The 21142-nt window shown below is 41.0% G+C and overlaps 1 protein-coding gene across 1 annotated transcript in view; it reads right to left on the bottom strand.

The window, feature by feature from the left end:
• The window catches only part of FRZB (frizzled related protein), a 46844-nt gene that overhangs the window by 10551 nt on the left and 15151 nt on the right, over positions 1 to 21142 (bottom strand). Inside the window, exons 2-4 of the mRNA XM_089523018.1 lie at positions 5831 to 5878; positions 989 to 1054; positions 108 to 312 (exon numbers count right to left, since the gene is read on the bottom strand). Of these exons, the coding sequence (XP_089379144.1) occupies positions 108 to 312; positions 989 to 1054; positions 5831 to 5878 (319 nt within the window). The remainder of the gene's footprint in view (positions 1 to 107; positions 313 to 988; positions 1055 to 5830; positions 5879 to 21142) is intronic.

Below are 21142 nucleotides of genomic sequence, written 5' to 3'. Positions count from 1 at the left end.
TAATCCAAAGCATTTTGTCCAAAATAAATTCTGACAAGTTTCTCTTCTCTTCTCTTCATAGTTTCTAATCAGAGCCAACAGGAGAAAAGGAGAAAGGGAATGTTTACCTGGAGCGTTCTTCATCTTCATAACCCATGATGATGTATTCTTCATTTGCATTGAGAGGTGGGCACAGGCAACCAGAGTTTGTGTACAGGTTAACAGTGTCTCTGGGAATGTTCACCAAGGAAGATTTCAGAATCTCCTTTACTTCAACTACTGCAGTGACGTCGTGACATTTGGTCTTCACTTCCTTCACTTTAGCCCGAATGACTATAGAAAAATAACAGAGAAAGCCATTACAATAAAACATCCTGGTTGCTTTTATTTGAGATCTTTTACTTCTCACCGTGAACAAAAACAGTTTTCAGAAATTAAGTATCTTGCTAATACATTATCAGTCTAGCTGGCATTATTATCACTGCTATTATCACCATCATAATCATTATTACTTAACAAGACCTTGCTTTTCTTAAAATTATTGTTATTATTATTATTATTATGTTTAATTTTGTAAAAATGTGATAGTAAATATCATTTTTGTAAAACCATTATATTTTTATCTATCCAATTTGTATTTCAAATTTATCAGCCCTGTTTGGTCTTGATTACTGCCAGAAAGCCAGTGTGACACAGTGATTAGTGTGTAGGATAGGAATTTGGGAGACATCTTCTAGCCCCAATGAGCCATGAAACTCACTTGGTGACCTTAAGGTAGTCAAACCCTTTATAGAGGTTGTGATGACAAAATGGGTGGGTCCCTGGGGAAATGATTTTTTAAAAAAGATAAATGATAACTTTTGACCATACAGTCTTCCTCTGTTTCTACTTCCCTCCACCTTTCCTAGCATTATTGTCTTTTCTAATGAGTTTCTGGCACATATCACTCACACTCCCCATGCTTCTTTTCTCCTTTAAAGGCTGGCAGCTACCAGGAAATCTCACTTACCATAGTTGTAATTGTTCCGAAGATAAGTCTTCTGGGTAGCTTTTATAGGCTTGCATTTACAGCGCTCTAAAAAAAAGGAATTCCTTGCATTAGAGCAAAGAAACAACAAAGAGATGTAAGTCACAGGCATGTTTGTGCATCTAGATAATCCAGACTGGCAGAGAATTCTAGTTGTTGAAGGCCCGCTACTCAGTTCACGCCATGTGGTTCCTTCCATCATTGGGAGTAATTTTTAAAAACTCTATAATTCCCCCCTAACACCTGAAACAGAATCTCTGGTTTTCTTCCCTCACTAAGCCAGAATCACAAGCCAAAATTTGTTCCTGGCTTATTAAAAGGAGGATCAGCCAAATATCTTAAAGGGAGTATTCTTGGTTTGTTGGCAAAAGGAGACATGTGGGAGTGACAAAGCAGCAGGCACCAGGACACTTTCTTATTCACAAGAAGCCAGAATTCTCCACAATTCAGGTTTACTTTAAGATCAGAATAGAGCTACTAACTGTACTGCCTGATTTCCATTAAACTATATACAATATCCTGATTAAAATCAATTCATAGTTGAAGACTCAGTCTTGCTAGGTCCATGGTGGCGAACCTCTCTGACACGCGAAGCCATTTTAGAGGGCATGCAGAAAGATGGGAGGATGGGTGAAGAAGAGGAATAGGCGTGTGTCTGTTCCTCTTCAACACCCACCCACCCCCAGGCCTTTAGCTGTCTTTGGGCAAGTCCCTCCTGTCCCCGAGCCGCAGTGCAGTGAAGGCAGAAGTCCCACCCTTCAGAAGTCCCATCTCCCCAGAAGTTCAACCCTTTGGTGCCGGAACACCTTTGAGTTTGGGCACCTGGCCTCTAAAAAGTTTGCCATCACTGTGCTATGTTATGGCCAGTGCACAGTATCAAGGGAGTAGCAATACAGAAGATAACAGTACATTTAATAGTTATGCAGAAATCAAAGTCTGAGTGGGTAAATTTCTCTTACTCCTGTAGGACAAACTAAACAAGCCAAAATGCCCTCTTCTATATAACTATTTAAAGTAATTCAAACTATTAAGCTATTATTAACCCTATTTATACCCCATCATTTCCCAAATTGGGACTCAAACCAGATTACAAATTGAAATAATTACAATATAATTAAAAACATTTAAAATGTGATCAATGAAATAGAACTAAACACTTGACAATATTGAAACAATACTTAAAAATGATAAAAGGAGTTAGAATACAGCAAATCTACCTCTTAAACTCCATTTACAGAAAGTTCACTCTCTAGCAAGTGCTGCTATTTCAACAGGTTGCCAAGTTGGAAAATTTCTTCCACTCAGCTTATTGATCACAGATATGGCCTACGCCTGTGGATAGGAGAAGAAGCTGAAAATAGATATGCAAAACAGACAAAGAAAGGAGGAAGTCTATACAGTTGACCCTCCACATTTGTGGCTTTGACTTTTGTGGATTTGATTATTTAATGTTTTGATATGTTATCTCTAGGAATCGCTAGGTCCTCAAGTGTAACTCTGCCAGAGGTTGACCACAGAGTTGTGCTCTGTCACTCACACCACTCAATCTCCCTTCTCTACTACTCCCTTCCTTACTTAACATGTTGCTCTTACCATGCACCTTGCCCTTGCTTCTTGCTCTCTGCTGTTGGCATCTCTCCCTCCCCTCCTTCTCCCTCCCTCACCTCACTTCATGTTCTTAATGAGGTTTTTGCAGCTGGGGGGGGGGGGAGGAGAGAAAACTGTAAATACACAGCATGTGTGAAAAAAATATGCACCATTTTGCTGATATTGGCAGAGATCCTGCATTGCATTTGTAACTACATAAGAAACCGATCTTAAACTCCAGGGAGCCACTCCAAGTAATGGAGACAGGGTGCAGTTGAGTGGGGCACTTCTAGATGAACAGCCAGCCCCCTTCCAGCATCTCCTCACTGCACTGCGGCTCGGGGGCAGGAGGGAGCTAACTATGTCATCCTGAAGTACCCAATTTGACCATGTTGCAGACCTTCGTCATTCAAAATGGCTCCCTGGAGTTTAAGGTGGGTTTCAGGGGAACATGTATGATGGTGACAATAGTGCCATAATCATAAATGTGTAGCTTATCTGAATACACAGCTGTTATGGAACCATAGCTTTAGGTGACAAATACATAACTACAATACAAGATGCCAGCAAAAGAAACTTAAGTATATTATCCTACCATGCAGTGTAAGTACTTACACCTGTCAAAATACAGTAGTGTAATTTTTTAAAATGAAAACAGAAATCTGGAGAATCTTCTAAGCAACTTCAAAAACAAAACAAAGCTCATCTTGTGAAACAGACAAAAGTGTCATTTCCAGCCAAGAAGAGAGGGGTAATGTTTATACATAAGTTTTTGACAGTTCTCCTGGCCAGGGATAAGGCTTTACGTGATTAGAAACTGTATTATGAACAGACATTATTCATTACTAGTAGAGCATTCACACTACACTTTAGAAAAGCTCAGTTCAATATTTTTTCTTTGAATGCTATCCTAACAAAATCCTTTGAACAGTTATATAAGATTTTAAAGATGATGGTGATGATGAATTTTTAGCCCAGGTATTAAGAACATATGGCTCTTCAGATGTTGGACTTTAACTCCCAACAAGCCTACCCTGTACAGTCAATGGTAAGGGATGATGGGAGTTGCAAATAGCATCTAGAAGAAAACATTTTGCTTTAAAGTACTGTGTAGAAGGTGCTTCACAATACAGTTTCCTATACAGCAGATAAATATTATTACGCACATTTTGCAGATGCAGAGCAGAGACTTTCATAAAACAATATTTTTTTTGGTCAGGAAAGATGTAAGATTCAATCTGGGCTTCCTTAAATCACAGCACAACATTTTGAAGCAACAACAGGGGTAGGGAAAATTATCCCTATGGATTGCATCTAACCTCAAATGTTCTTTTTGAGACCCCTGGGAAAGATCCATTCTGCTCAAAAAAGGTCATGCTTATTGAACTTGATTAATGGAGATCTAGGCAGGGAGTAGTGGCTAAAAATCAGGATTTTAAGGTCTCCTGAATATTATGATTTGGGGGGGGGGGCTTGGAAGCTTCTTAAGATTGCAATCTGAACATTAAAAAGCTCAGCTTATTTTTGAAGCAATTAGCAGGATGCTCAGCCACCCTTCATTTCTGTCTTAAGAATGATAGGACAGCTTGTTGATCTTGCTTCTGTAGGCCTGAGTGAAGCCAAAACACACCTTTTTCTAGCACTTGAGACATGTTTTGACTGGAGAAGTTGTACTCTGACCTGGTTGTGTAGATTTATTTTTTTTTCCTGCAATATAATCCTTTGGAGAGGTGGGCTAAGAAGATAGTTTAGTTATAAAAGCAGCAGTATGAATGAAAAGGTACCAGATCCTATCTGATTTTGAAGGCTACGCAGGAACAGTACTGTACTTGGATGGGAGATGACCAACAAATACCAGATGCTGTAGGCTATATTTCAAAGGAAGGAATTAGCAAAAACACTTCTGTGTATTGCTTCCCTAAGGAAACCCCATGAAATTCATGGGGTCACCATAAGTCAACAGGCAACTTGGGGCACAAACACACATACATGCATGGAAAGGCATAGTGCACTGTTAAGCTATTGAACAGTACAGAAGCACACAGGTTTAGGACAAGCTGAAAGCCTAACTGAACTGAACTGTTTCAGACTAGTTCTGGAGCTTCCTATGATATTGTGGGCTTCCCTCTGAAATTACCAGAACATCTAAAAACAAACTAAAAAGCTCCTTAGAACAGTTTTAACACTACAGATAGTTAAAACAGCTTTTGGGAATCAGGTTTTGGTGGCCACAAAACAGTTCTAGGTCACACTTTCCCCAGTCCTAATAGACTGCTTTTTTGGACATCTCTCAGAATCTCTCATCCAGCCTAGCCAATGACCATCAGTGTTGCCAATCACCCTTGAAGGAAATCCCCCTGAAAATCCCTGAAATGCCCCCAAATTCCCTGGGGATCTGGATATGGGGAGGGACATCCGGGTCAAGGGACTGCAAAGCACTATGGAAGGCAAATGGGGGAGGGGACTTCTGGGTCAGACATTTGGGGGGGGGACTTCCAGGTTGGCCATTTTGGGGGCAGGAAAGGCATTTTTGGCCATTTGGGGGGGGCGGGAAGTGAAATATTTCCCTATAAACATAAAGGCTTTTAATTCCCCTACCGAAAGTTTTAATTCCCCGGAAATTCCCCATAAATTTTTAATACCTGAAAATTCCCCGGAAAGGCTTTTTATTACCCAGAAATTGGGGAATTCCCAGGAAAATGGCAACACTGTGCCCATACTGAATGGAGGATGGTGGGAAATGCAGTCCAAAAGCAGCTTTCCCAATGTCTGGGTGAAGGGAGTATGTTTCACTTCCCTATAACATCCCACGGAAGACATTTTGCCATGTAAGGTGTAACAGAAACATCTCCCACCACCACCCCTCCCACACGCAAATCAAAATGTGTCATATCTAAGACCAATATATCATTTTTGCGCCTGAGGTTTTAAAAAATGCACAAGCACCCTTTCCTCTCCTTTGTAGCAGACACTTAATGAGTCACATAATCAGCAAAATTCTGCCGTCATGACACTCAAGATCAGACAACTCCCTTAGCCTAATGGCCCTGCTTACAATGCTGCTCTTTTACATTGCTATATATCTCTTGTTCCCAGGGCAATTTCCCCCCCCCCCCCCATACATAAAACAAAACAAAACATACTGGCATCATATTACTTTTGCCTTGTTAAGATATTGTCTTAACAGAGAAAGAGGAGGAAGAAGAGGATGAATTTATCAGATGAATATGTACTCACCAGCGTTGCTTCCTCTACAGTTGCCATTATTAGAATCCATAGGGAAATCTGGTATGAATGGTTAAATATGTAAAGAAGTGTTAGTATTTTTAATAATGGATTATGTAACACAGCCATATTAAAATGCTTAAATTTTAATACATTAAATATTAGAGAATAACTAAGACTACATTAATGGGGGAAAGGAGGGTGATGTAGAGGCATGGCCATTTTATAGCCACTGTCTTTGATAGCACAGTGGGCACAGTATTAAGATGCAGACGCAATTCTACATTTAAAAAAAAATGTCTACCTTAGAAAAATCAGAATTTCAAACAGTTAATTTATTGAGTTACGGTTCCTAGAACCCTCTAGCCATTGTGGCTGCTGTCCATTCTGGCTGGGGGACTGTGGGAATTATTGTGTAAAAAGTAAATATTCCAAGGTCTGTATTTACAGCACCAGCTGATCATATTTTTTTTCATACTGAGTCCCCTAAAAGGTAGAGCAGGTGGTAAATAGGGCCAAAGCTAGCAGTCAATCCACATCTCTGGCATCACTTTCTCTCCCTCCCTCTTTCTATTGGGTTGCTGGAGAAATGGTATAAGCTCTGTGGATAAGTGTGAAGCTCACCCACATAGCCACTCAACAGATCAGGGTGGGAATCATACAGCCTTCCAGATGCTGTTAGATTGCAGCTCCCAGCATTCCTCATCACTGGCAAAGATGGTTAGGGATGATGGGAGTAGACATCCAACAACACAACTGGAGGGCCGTACAATTCTCACCTCATGTAATAGATAAAGAATTGTGCAAATGAAGGCTTACATGTAGGAATACTTATACAAGCAAACCTCATTCAAGTAGTCCATGCTCCACCCTTTTGGCAAGAAATGAATTCTTTATGTAGGAACTACCACATGTGAGCTCTTGCTCTTAGTAACAACAATAAAAACTCATGCAACAGTACAAAAGGACAAGGGCTTCCATTTATCTGAATATTTACTCAATTAACTGTAAATGCATTTTCATAAACAAAACCCCAATGTAGGGGCCTTTTGTGAGACAGTGAAATGCTGTATAAGATAGTGTTGATGGTTGAATAAGCAAAATATACCACATGAGTAGAAGGAAATACCATTTTCTATTTAATTACTCATTTCATCATGAGTGGGAATGATGTGGCTCCAAGACCAATTTTGTGGCCCTCCCAGAGTCTCCCACATCCTGAAAAAAAAATGCCATCCCACTGAAAAGATTGAGGTAGAAATGAGAATTGAAAGCCTCCTGGAGCAGTGATTCCCCTTAAAAACAAAGTTCCTTGTTGTTTCTTCAAAACCCCTTAAAAAGGGGTTTTACAAAACTGAAAGTTATATCTTCCAATCACTTCCCATTTTGTGTGTGAGGGGATGAAAATTGTTGCCTGGACTCCCACAGCTCGCCTACCTTGTATGACAGTAACACACAAGAGTCAAAACAGCCTTTAAAATTGCATATATTCCTTCATTAAAATGTGGCCTCACAATAAAATGCCCACCAGTTCAAGTAAAGATTGTTCAGTCTACTGGTGATATAATTAAATTTACAGTCTAAAAAATCTCAACATGCCACAAATATTCTTCTCTGAGATAGAGTGATACAAAAGGGCAGAAGATACAATTTCAAGTTCCACATTTCTTGCCAAGTATTTCTGTTCTGCTCAGGAAGTACACCCGTTGAACATATTCCACAGTCTCAATACAGTCATTGTTTTATGGTGTTTAGGCACGTGCAATCTGTCAGAGTCACTCATATATCCTATTAAAGCCAAAGAGAATCCGGACAATGACCGTGAACCTTAGAAAAAGTTCACTTAGCAGACAGAAGGAAGTCTCTTTGCCCTGCTACACATCTTTCATGACTGAGGCTGGCATTCAAAGAAGAGTCAAATGTGTAGGAAAGAGCAATGCACACTGATGAATGCTTGTCTTTGTGCAGTACACCTTTTTACTGAATTTGTTGCACAGGCTGGCCAGGTTCCTACTACCAAAGAGGCAGAGATATATCTTCAATACTAGGAGCTTCTAGAGCAGGGGTTTCCAACCTTTTGACTCGCGGAGCTCTTATTTCTATGGTGGAGCCCCTAAGAGGCCTACCCTATGTCTTACAAGTTAATGGTGTTTAGGAGTATAGAGAAGTATATATCCTTATTCTTTGATTTCATATAGTTTTTATTTTTTCATTTTCCTGGAGCAGCCATGGACCACTTGGGAAGTGCACACGAAGCCCTAAGGGCTCCTGGGAGCACAGGTTGGGAACCCCTGTTCTAGAGAATAAATGAATGCCCTTCAGCCTTCGACAACTGCTATCAGTTGTAGCAGAAAGCTGTCTGTTGGGATGGGTGCTGTATTTTTCATTTGCTTTTGCTTTGTGTTTTCATATTTTTAAAGGTTTCACTCATTTTCTGTATTAGTACTATTTATCAACTATGACCTGAAACAGATGGGCCAAAAGGACCATGGTGGGACTGGAGTGGCACCGTTCGCACTGGGGCCACAGCTACCGCACATGCCCAGCCCCAGTCTGGTTATTGCCACAGTTCTGAACCAGCCTGCCAAAAAGACAGGGCATTGGCACGGTTTCCGGCTGCATTTGGGGCATGCATCATCTAAACACTATGCTCAGAACATGGCCGGAAAGTGCATCATTTGGCCTGTCTGTTTTGGGCCACTGTCAGAGAAATGCAAAAAGACACTATCTGAAGCCAAAAAGAAAGAGAAGTCTCAGTGGATGAAAATGAAACTCTTTAGGTAGTTAAGGACAGATGAGAAGCAAAAGTAAAAGGGAACAGAAATAAGATCAGAACCCTGAAAACAACTGTTCAGTAGCTTGTGTGCAGTGACAACTACTATAGTAATCAATGTGGAGAAACACGACAACGAAAAAGGTAGAAAAGGAGGCTTCTTACACAAGATCTGAGAAATCAAAGGGACATTTAAAACAACAGTGTGGATGTTCTACAACCAGCAGGGAAACACGCTGCATCATCAAAAGAAATAAAAAGGTGATTCAGGAGTTGTCTGCAGAGACCAAAAGGCCTATGTTCCCCCTGGCTTCATGCCATCTTAATAAGATGACGCAGGCCAAAACCCAAGAGGCGGGATTGAGCCTGATCCTGCCAGACCGTATGAAGATTCGGTGGATCCTTCCCAATCCTGGGGTAAACAGCCATTATCCTGGGGTAATTTGGCTCTGGTTTGCCAGAGAGTTGCTGGAAACCCCATGCAAATCCCAGCTGATTCAACAGCCCCTTAGATGCATACCTTGTCACGCTATCACTCTCACTCAGAAGCCCCCCGTTGCTGCCTCTGAGGGAGAAATGGAATACCTGGCCACGTGGGTGCAGCTTGGCACCCCATTTCTGCATCAGATGTGGCCATGGGGGGCTTCTGACTAAGAGCAATGGCATGGCAAGGTAAGGAGCACGAGCTGGTGGCAGGTCCCAAGTTGGTGTGGAGACAGTGTGTAAACATCTGCCCATTCCTGCGCTGACCTAGGGACCAACTCAGGTAAGCACCAGGGCCAGGACAGCACAGGCTCACTGCGTATTATCCTGGCCTGTCTGCTCAGACCCGGAAGGTATACACCAAAGAACTATATAAAAGAGATGAAATGATAACTGATTTATTCAAGGGAGAACCATTTGAAGAAGAACCCACAATTTTAGAATGTGAATGGGAAATAACTCAACTGAGACTGTCATACTTTGGCATTATCATAAGAAGAACTCACTAGAAAAGACAATACTGCTTGGTAAGGTAGAAGGCAGTAGGAAATGAGGAAGACCACATTCCAGAAGGAGAGACACATTTCAGGAAGCTGTGACCCTGAGTCTATAAGACCTGAGCAGGACTGTTAATGGTGGGGTGACTTGGAGGTATCTCATTCATAAGGCTACTTTATTTATTTATTTATTTATTTATTTATTTATTTGTATCCCACTCTTTTTCCAGGACTGGGACTCGGAGTAGCTTCACAGCATTAAAAAACAGTACAATTAAAAACATTTTTTAAAAAAATCTACATTAAAAAGAAACTTTATGTCGAAGATGATTTGGCAGCAGTTAACAACAAAACTACCTTATTATGAGAGCCAGCACAGTGTAGTGCTTTTAAGTGTTGAGATCAGAGCACTTCCACACAAAACAATTGTAACATTATGAATCCATTATCATTGCAAAAGCTATATCTTGTGCAATCCTGGGATTTGCAGTTTGGTGAGGTACTAGAGGAGTTCTCTGGCTGAGAATTCTACATAAACTTCCTAAACTTCAAATCCCAAGGATTTCATTGTAAGGAAACGTGGTAATTAAAGTGGAATAATAGTGTTTATAATTATGTTGTGAATGACCCTAGAACTCTGGGAGAACAGGTTAAAGTCTCTGCTCAGCCATGGAATCCCCACTGGATGACCTTAGGCATGTCGCTATCAGCCTCAGAGGAAGGCAGTGGTAAATTTCCTCTGAAGAAATCTTGTGTAGAAAATTCTATGTGTTGGCATAAGCCAGAATTGACTTAAAGGTACAGAAAAACAATTTTATTGTATGTAGGCCACCTTGAATTCAAGACATCAGAGAAAGATAAGACAGAAACTGAGCCCTGAGTCTTTTGGGAGCATTTGTTAGGTCAAGGTTGTAGGTTTTGATGACCTTGTGCCCATTAGGTTAAGGCTGATCATTTGGGCTGAGTGTGTGTGTGTGACTGTGTGCTTGCTAGCAGTCTGTTGTTCAAGAGCATGTGGACAAGCTGGAGCATGTCCAGAGGAAGGTGACCAAAATGGCGCAAAGTCTGGAAACCATGCCTTATGAGGAGCAGGTTAGGGAGCGGAGAAGAGAAGGTTCAGGGGTGACATAATAGGCATGTTTAAATGTTTGAAGGGATGTCATATTGAAGAGGGAGCAAGCTTGTTTTCTGCAGCTCCATGTTCTAGAGACTAGAACGTGGAGCAATGGATTCCAGCTACAGGAGAAGTGATTCCACTTAAACATTAGGAAGAACCTCCTGACGGTAAGAGCTGTTCAACAGTGGAACACTCTGCCTTTAAGAGTGGTGGAGGCTCCTACTGTGGAGGTTATCAGGGGATGGATAGCCATCTGTTCGGAGTGCTTTGATTATGCCTTTCTCCATGGCAGGGGGTTGGACTGGATGGTCCTTGTGGTTTCTTCCAACTCTATGATTCTATGAACTTTAATAAATAAAATCTTCAATGTCATGAAGGGGCAGTAAATTTCATTATGATGGTCTGTGGAATTTGAGGATTGTAAACCAAAAATCACTCTTCTAAACCCTGTTCCACTATCATTACAGGCAATCATTCTAGGAGGTTGCAGGAGATGAGTTGGCAAGTTGAGGCAACTCCTTTCTTCCCATCCCTTTTTCCTATTGTGATATATCTGTTTACAATGCTAATTTGCAGGTTTTCATTTTGCAAATAAACTGCTCTAAGGGTTTTCTTGACTGAGAATCAATGCTATCAAAAAATTAACTTTAAAAACAAATATGTATAGAACCCATTAAATTACACTAGTACTAAGTGAGCTCTAAATTAGTTAACCACTAAACTACATTACCATGAAATGAATCTCAACATTGTAATGCTCTCCGCATCTTATTTTCTTTATTTCAGTAACACATATATCTCTGTCACAACTGTGGTGGGTATCCTACTTCTACCCCCACATTAAGAGACAAAAGACACAGCCATCACCAGATGCGATTTACCCTGATTATTGCCAAAAATAGACTGTAGACAGAGACTGAGCCTGTCTACAGACAAAGACAGGGTAGACAGGCTTTGGAATTCCAACAATATCTGTGGCTTGTGCATACCTATGGAGGAATCTAACTAGGTTTCCTTAGCCAATGGAATGTACCTGCACTCAAAATGGGGATGGAGGCATTTCCAGTGACTTCCTCCTCCCAAGACCTCTTCAACATTCCCCATACACCTCTGTCCTATACTCCAGAGCAGCTTTAGGGGACATAAGGCAGCTTTGTGGTGAAAAGAGAATTGCACTTTTTAAAAAACTTGCACTAGTTGAATGAAACCAGTTCCAGCTCTACTGTTACACAAAAGCAGGGGTAGGTAACCTTTTTGACCCGGGGGCCAGGTTGCTGTCCCTCAGACAACTGGGAGGGGGGGGGGGGGGCGAAGCCAAAAAATAAATAAGTAAATATTTTTTTTAAAAAAAAAATTAAATAAATAAATAAACCGGGACAAATGTAGGACAAAATTTTCAAATGGAGGACACTTTTTTTTTTTTTTTTTTTTAAATGGAGTACACACGAATAAATTTGCTGATTTTTTAAAAAATGTTAATATAAATGCATGTTTCTGAGGCTTCTATAGACAATTGCCCCGCTTGCCCCCGCTTGTACCCCTTGCCTGCCTCCTCCTGATAGGCCAAAGGCCCCAGCAGCAATTGGTGGCAGGACCGGGCTGGGGCCGGTCCCAAGGCCTCGCCGGGCCGCATCCGGCCCGCGGGCCGCAGGTTGCCTACCCCTGCACAAAAGGAACATACTTGTAATATTTATATGGGTTCTTGTTCCTTCCCATTATATGTTAGTACCTGCAGTAATGCATTTTGCTTGTTCTTCCAAAGTCACTAAAGCAAACATTTATTTCTTTACCTAGACAGCTATTTAGTGAAGCTTGCCAAGGGGGAGACTAACTCTTCAAATTATTATGCATATCATGCTAATCCCTTATTTTCTGCCAAAGTACTGTTAGGGGAGGAATATAAATGAGGGCACTGGCTGTCCAATTAAAATTCTCTTCCCCCCCCCGAAATTTTCCTTCACTCCCCAAATTTCTAGCATTGCAGTTTTCTCTAGCTATTTGTTTGTTGTTCATCTATTCATATCCTGCCGTATGAGATCCAGCATGGCGTAGTGGTGGACAACGATGCTGGAGACCAGGGTTTGATTCCCCGCTCAGCCATGAAACTCAGTGGGTGATCTTCAACAAGTGACATGCTCTCAGCCTCAGGGGAAGGCAATGGCAAACCTCCTCTGAACAAATCTTGCCAAGAAAATCTTGTAATAGGTTTGCCTTAGGCTCACCATAAGTCGTAAACAATTTGAAGGCGCACAACAACAACAACAACAAATTCCACCTTATATCTAAAGATTTCAGCAAGGATTAAGCATAAAACTTCCATTGAGTATTTAGACATAGAGTTTTGGCATGCAAAGACAAGGGGCAGGCAAAATTACCAAGGGAATATAAACACAGCAAATATTGAAAGCTCTAGTTCTGTGAACAATTTTCATTTTCTCGCCTTCTACAATACTAGAAATTTGGAGAGTGAACAAAAATGTAATTGGAGGGCCAAATTATTATTTAGAGGTGTACTGATCTGATTTCTCCCATAGCTACACTACTGATTTACTGTTCCATAAACAAGTCTGCTTTACATTCCTCTCTAGTTCAGCCACAAGGAAAACATGAGGCTCTATTTTCATTTTAACCAGAGGTGGGGACAGTACAGATCTTGGGTGACACGCAGGCCCCCAGCGGACCCCAAACCTCTGGAGGACAAAAATCCAAAACACCCTGCCATCAAAATTCCCTTCTTTCCATCTTTTTTCTATTTCCCTGTTCAGCACTCAAGGACAATAATACCTCTTCACCCTGAACTTTCCTGCCTGCTTCAGAAACAAAAAAACAGCAAAGCCAAAAGCTTCTCTGCTTCTCCACTCACTGGTAACACCAGCAATACTGTTTTGTTCTTCCCTGCTCATCCTGCTGGACCACCTAAATAAATAAACCTAAGATTCTTGGCATCCCTGCTCATTGTGAGTGACACAGCTGCTTCAGCCCATCCATCCCTTTCTACCTTGTCTGCCTCCAAAAACAAAACAAAACAGCTGCAACGGAAAAGATTCTTCACATTCTGCTTATTGCCACGGCTTGGCACTCCCTGCAAATGCAAGGAAAAGGAGGCCCAAGAAAGAGAAGAAGTCAGGGGAAGCAAAAAGGAAGTGGTGAATGAGTGCCCTCCACATACCTGCAGCAGCCTCCACCTGCCCATGACAGCTCCTCCTTCTCTGTTTCTTTCTACACTTCTTCCATTCTCCTTCACTGCCTGTTCCTCTTCACCTCCTTTCTATGTAGGTGGCTCCCCACACACCAAGAGGAAGATGCGAGGGAACTAATACAAGTAACTGTGCTCAGCCTCGGGATGTTAGGGCCAAACTGCACCTCATGTTCTGATAGGGATGCTCCTCAAACACTAACAAAAATTATGCAAATTGATCTTGTAGCACCTGAGCCTGAATGAAAGATGTTCAATAAGCTTTCATAGACTAGATTCCATTCTATGGAATCCTGGGATTTGTCGTTTGTTGTGGCACTAGAGCTCTCTGTCAGAGAAGACTAAAGATCTTACAAAGCTACAAATCCCATAATTCTATAGTACTGAGCCATGGCAGTTAAAGTGATGTCAAACTGCATTAATTCTTCAGTAAGCTTTGGCCTACTTCCTCAGATGCACCAAAATTAAATTGTGAGGTATATTCCTCTATTTGCAGCATTTTTTTAACACCATCCTGACCCAACAATTTTTAGGCCGCTTTTTAGGTTTCAGTTGTCTTTTTGGAAGGGGAAATTACTTTGTTTGCTTCAAAACCCCTTTCTCCTCTCCTCTCCTCCCTTCTGCTTGTTTGGTTTTTTGTTTTAAGACACAGTTTCCTTGCAAGTAGAAGCAGCCACCAAAAGCAGTGATCAGCTTCAAAAAAAGAAGCTCAATTTTTTACTCAGAAATAGGCCACTTGTATGTACAGTTGTACCTCTGAATGGAAGTTCGCGGTTTTGAATTTCTGCGGATGGGAAGCCAGGAGGGACAAAATGGCATGTGTGTGACCATTAAAAACAATGGGGCTCCAATATTTGCAGTTTTTCCAATTTGCGAGGGAGGTCCCCCGTGAATCGGAAGGGATGACTGTACTTGGCAATTGTAGAAGGTCTTGAGAGAAAGACTGAGACAAACAGGAGAAACAGAGAAAAAAGAGACTATAATATTCTTTGAAAAATTAATTCTCTGTTCAATTAAAAACAAGAACATTGCAGACCCTGAGCATCTGACCAACTGGAAAAGTACCCTCTATGGACTATTGACAGTACTGTATTTAATTTTGTTCAAACCAAAAACTGCAGTATGTTTTTATCAATGGTTTATTTAAAAAAAAAAAAAGGAGCCACACAAGATTACACACCATGGTTTGAAGTGGGCTTCTTCAGACAAACTATAATTTCCAAATAATCGCCTTTTCCCAGTTCAGACTATACTAGAAGTTGTGTAAACTGGAAATGGAAGCAAATCCTTCCCAATCATCTCTACACATTAAAGAAGAAAAAGAGGAGAAAAGGGAAGTATAAACCTAGAAAATATCCATGTAACAATAAACTGTGGTTTAGCATTACATACCAAACCTCTGCACCCCCTTTTTTAGTGTTTTAACTTGAGAGCATGCACACACACAGAGAGAGACTCCGTTGAGGATCTTTTTGTACCTCACTAAGACCCGGTACATACCTCCCTGTCAGGGCGGGCTGGAGCTGTCCAGTTTTCTCCCAGAGGAACGCCGCAGAAGCCAAACTGTGCGATGTCCCTCCGCCCCAAAAAGAACCCGGAAAACCATTGGCACACTCCTGACGTAAACAACGTACAGCGACATCTGTACAGTGTGCATCGCTTACGTCATCATGGCGGTGCCCCTGTGGACGAGACACCAGCATGATGCCGCTGCCGTCACATGTTAGGGTTCCAGAGTGTGCAGATGCTGTGCACTCCAGAACCCTAGTATCGGCAGCAGCACACCGCTTTTGACCCATTTGTCCCGGGCCTAAATCACTTTTGTGGTATAAATGTATCTCTAGTGCCCTTCCCAATCTCTGGTTTATCCTTTGGGTTTGGTACATTCAGTGCATGCTGTCAAAGGATAATGATGGGTTAAGGATACAGTTAAGGGTGTGTCTATGGTATAGAAATAATGTAGTCTGACACTACTTTAACTGTCATGGCTCCATTCTACAGAATCTTGGGATTTGTAGTTTTGTAAGGCACCAGCACTTTTGGCAGAGAAAGCAAAAAAGCTTGTAAAACTACAAACCTCAGAAATACATAGGATGGAGCTCCAGCACTTAAAATGGTGTCAAACTGTATCATTTCTACAATGTAGATGCACTCTGAGAGTCTCTAGGCTGTAATACCATACACAACTGACTGGGACTACACTCCACTGAACATAATGGGAATAACTTTTGAGTACATATGCATAAGGTTGCAGTGCACATTAAGGACAGAATGAATATTAGAAAATATTCAAAAGAATTCTCAAAAACATGTTTCTCAAGAGTTGAAAAACTCTGATGGGGAGAATCCTGGACTGATGAGAAACTTTGGAGTCCAGGATTTATTCTATGCAATATTCACACACTACAATTTTTTAGAATAAAAAACAGAATTTCCTGTGCGGGAAATATTTCTGTGCAGAAACATTACTTTCAGCACAAAAAATTGTGTTTCCTACCCAAAAAATGCTGCTTTCTGCACAAAAACCTAATGTGCAGATTTTCTATAGAATAAATTCCAAATTGCCAATAGTTTTGAAAAATGCGCAGTTTTCAACGGCTTTCTCACTGCTGGAACAAAATTTCTAAAATTACTTGTTGCCTCTTTTGGAGACGAAACTACTGAAGAATTAAATCCTTGCTGCACGTACAGCAATCAATAATGGTCTTATTGTAGGGACATGCCAGGCTACCAGCAACAGCGTATGGATGCATTATGGTCAAAACTGGCTTTTGTGATAAGGAAGAGGTGCAAGTAATTACAAAGAAACATAAAGAGCTTTTCCATACCTCCATTTCATTATGCTCTCCTGTCCTCAAGGGTTTCTTCATTCATTTTAGTGGAATAAAAAAGAAATTAATTTAGCACGTCATTTTTCCTTCACAGCTTCTCAATCATTTAATTGTTTTCCTTATGCTAGTTGCTATGAATATACTTTACATAGTTAAAAATAAAAGTAAGGAAGGAGGGTGGGAGGAAATGCCAATTTTGTGGCTCTTAAAGAAAAGGCTGTTGTTCATATGGACAAATAATCATGCTGCTGTCTCCAGTAACAGGGCCAGCCCACCCATGCAGCAGGATGAACCTCAAGCTTGAGGGACAGATTGCACCCACAGAAAGAGACACTGTCAGGAGGACCATCCGGCCCCTCTGTCCATCAGCTTGGGCCCCATCTAACTGACACTCTCTTGAGAACTCCTTACACAGAGGCATCAGATTCAGTAGCTATTCTAGAGAATCTCCTGAGGCAAATGCTGCTACAAGAGATCAAACAGTGTGACTCTAAGAGTGGCCACACATTTGGTGTCCCTCCAGAAGGTCTTGCCAGCCATTCTCCTTGTGTGGCAAATGATGCAGAAGGAAAGCAGCCAACACAGTTCTCTGGAGCAGCCAGCTGGCCTGATCTTTGCTCCAAGTACCCATCAGAGTGAGGTTATAGATGGATGGATGATCTCTCTGAAGAGGTCATTAGGTCCAAGAGCTTTGCATTGAGGGATTTTCTTCCTCAAAGTGAGGCACAGTGGGTGAGGTAGGCTTGGAGAGCACCTATGCCACCACAGCACACACTATTTCTCTGGTCATCTCACCCACAAGGGTGTGGAAGCAGAGTACAGGGAAGGTGGTAACAGGGAGAATGAGGAGATGGGGAGGAAATGGGGAGGAGAGTGTGACCCATGTCCTCCTGCTTCAGACAGTGGTGCTTCTTGTGTTACCCCTGGCAGGTAGAAAATTGGACTTCTCAGGCAATAAGAAAGACGTAATGTAATTATAAAAAAAAAGTGAGAAAAAAGTTGAGCCAAACTAAACTAGCCCAGAAATCTAGGTCAAGCTTATTTTGGTCAATAATAGCAGGCTTGGAGGTTGCTGATTTAGCCATGAGCTCACAGAGCAGTGGCTTTCAGTACCAAGATACAAATGCTTGTCCAACTTACAGGAACTGCTATAGGGATTACTGAATGTATATGAAGTAGGGTTGGAAGCTTTAGATCAACCTCATGAAACTTTCTTTAGAATTAAACCCAGTATGATTAATGGGAGTTATTCCCAAAAAAGAATAAGGCTGCAAATTATACAGATTTGGCATCAAGCCGCCAACTGAGCACCTGCTGAAGCACATGCTCTGGTAGAGGACCCAAGCGCGTTTCAAAATCTGGAACTGCTCTTAACCACATGTAGTTGGGATTACATCCTGTTGAATGCATAGGTACTTTGCTACATTTTACACATCAAGATAACGTAGGAGGCCTGGGACTGAATTCAGCCCTTCCATGGTCTAAGTCTGATCCTCTGAGCTCCCCCTGATGGCATCACTCCCATCACCATGGTTTCATTTTGAGTAGATGCATTGTATTTGTACAGAGCTATGAATCAAAGGAACACTTTTTATTTTTCTTGAGGCTGCTTTGATTCTGAAGTATTACTCTAAGAGAGACAACATGGTGCAATAGTTACGTTGCATGTGTTACAGGGAGAGCCAGTTGAGGATTACCACTCAACCACAAATCTCACTAGGTAAACATGGACCAATCACTACACCTTACTCTAACCTACTACATGGGATTGTTCTGATAAAACAAAGTTAGACACTTTCTACACTACATTCAGTTCTTTGGAGGAATGGCAAGACATTAAGAGAAAGTATTGTCACTACTCCTAATAATGGATGGTAATGCCTTATTAAATCTCTTCAATATCACAAAGAGTTTACATCAATTTATTGATTAAAAATGGTGTTCTGAACTGGGATAAGCCAAATAAATACAGAACTGTAGGTTTACATGATGAATGAGCCTGTAAAATGTACTAGTCTTAAAGTATTACGCTTTAAAAAGAAAAAGCAACAAGGAAAGCAAGGGCAGGGTTATAACTTTCACCTCTTAATTTTAATTCTGAAAAATTGGTAGAATAAAAAACATCAGCTCAGCATTCTTTATTTAGCTGACAACAGTACTAACAGGAAGTACTTGAACACTTGGGGGGAAAGTACTCTGTGACTGCATCCACACTGCAGAAATAATCCAGTTTGACACCATTGTAACTGCCATAGCTCAATGGAATGGAATCCTGGGAACTGTAGTTTTGTGAGACTTTTAGCCTTCTCTGTCAGAGAGCTCTGGTGCCACAACAAACTACAAATCCCAGAATTTCATAGTGTTGAGGTGCAGCAATTAAAGTGATGTCAAACCGGATTGTTTCTGTATTGTGGATGCAGCCTATAAGTACTTAACAGGGAAACCATTGGTTTGGTGATAAATGTCAGGGATGATGGGAGTTGTGGCTCTTCACCTCTGGCCTGGAACTCACCACCTGGTTGTGCACCACGCTGACCAGTTTTGGCCAGTTGTTAAAGCTTTGCAAGAGTTGCAGAGAATAGGCTGAAGACCCTGACAAACTCTCCAAGCCTTCTCACTCTTGCTTCCACAGAAGTCTTCACCCTTCTTCACCAGGGTCCTGCTGGCTCTTGTAGCTTCACCCAAGACACCAGACAACTCAGTAGTCTTATATAAAAGATCTACTTTATTCTACTATATACACAGCTCCAAACTATCCAACAATACTCAACTCCTCACTCTCCAATCCACTACTACTACCCACTGCTACTACCCACTGCTACTACCCACAAAACATACTGGGATTCATAGTCATTATTATAGTCAAACCAAGGTACCACCTACTGTGGTCTGTTTCCACCCAGTAGGCGTGTACGTCGTTCCCATTGGTTCTCTTGTTTCTATCCAGATTAGATGATTTCATCATCTCATCCTTGACCACTTTACAATTGTCAGGTGTGTCCAATTATTCACTATGCATTTCTTGTCCTTGGCACTCAGGACTTGTTAATTCTATTACCATGTACACCTGTGTGGTTCTCCATTGGCTTCTGCTGAGTCACTCTGACTCTCACATACATGTTTTATTTCAATCACTGTATGTCCCATGTTGCTTTTTCCTTAACAATCCCCTCCGAAATAAAATATTGTATGTGACTTAAAATGTCATTCCAACCATTTGTGTTAACCTTTCATGTTTCTCCACTGTTAGTGCTTTCGTGAACAAATCTGCAATGTTATATTGTGTCTCTATGTACCTTAACTCTATTTCTCCTTTTTGTACCATGTCTCTTACATTTTGGTATCTTACACCCACATATTTGGTTCTGTTTTTCAAACTTTCTGTTTCAGCCATTGCTATGCATGATTGTGAATCTTCTTGAATTTCCACTGGTACTCTGAAATTTTCATTCAGGTCAATTAACAATTGTTCAATCCACTGTACCTCGTTCACTATTTCGTTCAGTGCTGCAAATTCTGCCTCAGTTGTACTTAACGCTACGTTTGTTTGTTTTCTACTTCTCCAAACTATGGGACTTTCACTATACTTGATTATCATTCCTGTGACTGACTTCTTGTCTCCTGATTCTGATGCAAACGAACTGTCAACAAAACAATCTAGATCAGCGTTGCTGCTTCTTATGATCAACTTCTTGTCTAAAGTCCCTTTCAAGTATCTCAACAAATGTTTCACGGCTGTCCAATCCTCAATTTTAGGATTAGAAACTCTTCTAGATAAAATGTTCACAGAATACGCAATGTCTGGTCTAGTGTGGCAAGAAATGAATTGTAAAGATCCTATTACGCTCCTGAAAAATGTTTTGTCCTCAAAATCTCTGGTTGTTGGCTCAGAAACGAAACCAGTTGTCATTGGAGCTTTAACTATTTTAGCATTCTGTAGTCCACACTTTTTTATCAAGTTCTCTATCTTCTTTCTCTGGCTTAACAAACAATGTCCTTCTTGTGTCCACTCAACATTAATGCCTAAATATGACTTCAACAAACCTAAATCCTTCAAAACAAACTTTTCTGACAATTCTCTCTTGACTGACTCTATGTCCTGTTTTGACTTTGCTGCCACGCACAAGTCATCAACATAAATCACAAGCACTATGTCTCCTTTTGTATATACACAAGCATCTGCCACGCTTCTCTTGTAACCTAGCTTCACTAGCTCATCATTGATGCACAAATTCCATGCTCTGGCACTTTGTTTCAAACCATACAATGCCTTCTTCAATCTATAAACTTTCTGACTTCCATTCTCTTCAAAACCTTGTGGCTGTTCCATAAAAATTTCTTCATCCAAATTTGCATTTAAGTAAGCCGTTTCAAAATCAAAATGCTCTACTACTAAATTCCTTCTTGCTGCTACAGCTAACACCATT

This window comes from Sceloporus occidentalis, unplaced genomic scaffold (assembly GCF_023333645.1).
Source record: "Sceloporus occidentalis isolate IW3139 unplaced genomic scaffold, rSceOcc1.0.p SCAF_4, whole genome shotgun sequence".
In the NCBI taxonomy this organism is placed as follows: Eukaryota; Metazoa; Chordata; class Lepidosauria; order Squamata; family Phrynosomatidae; genus Sceloporus; species Sceloporus occidentalis.
This window is presented reverse-complemented; position numbering and strand designations above follow the sequence as displayed.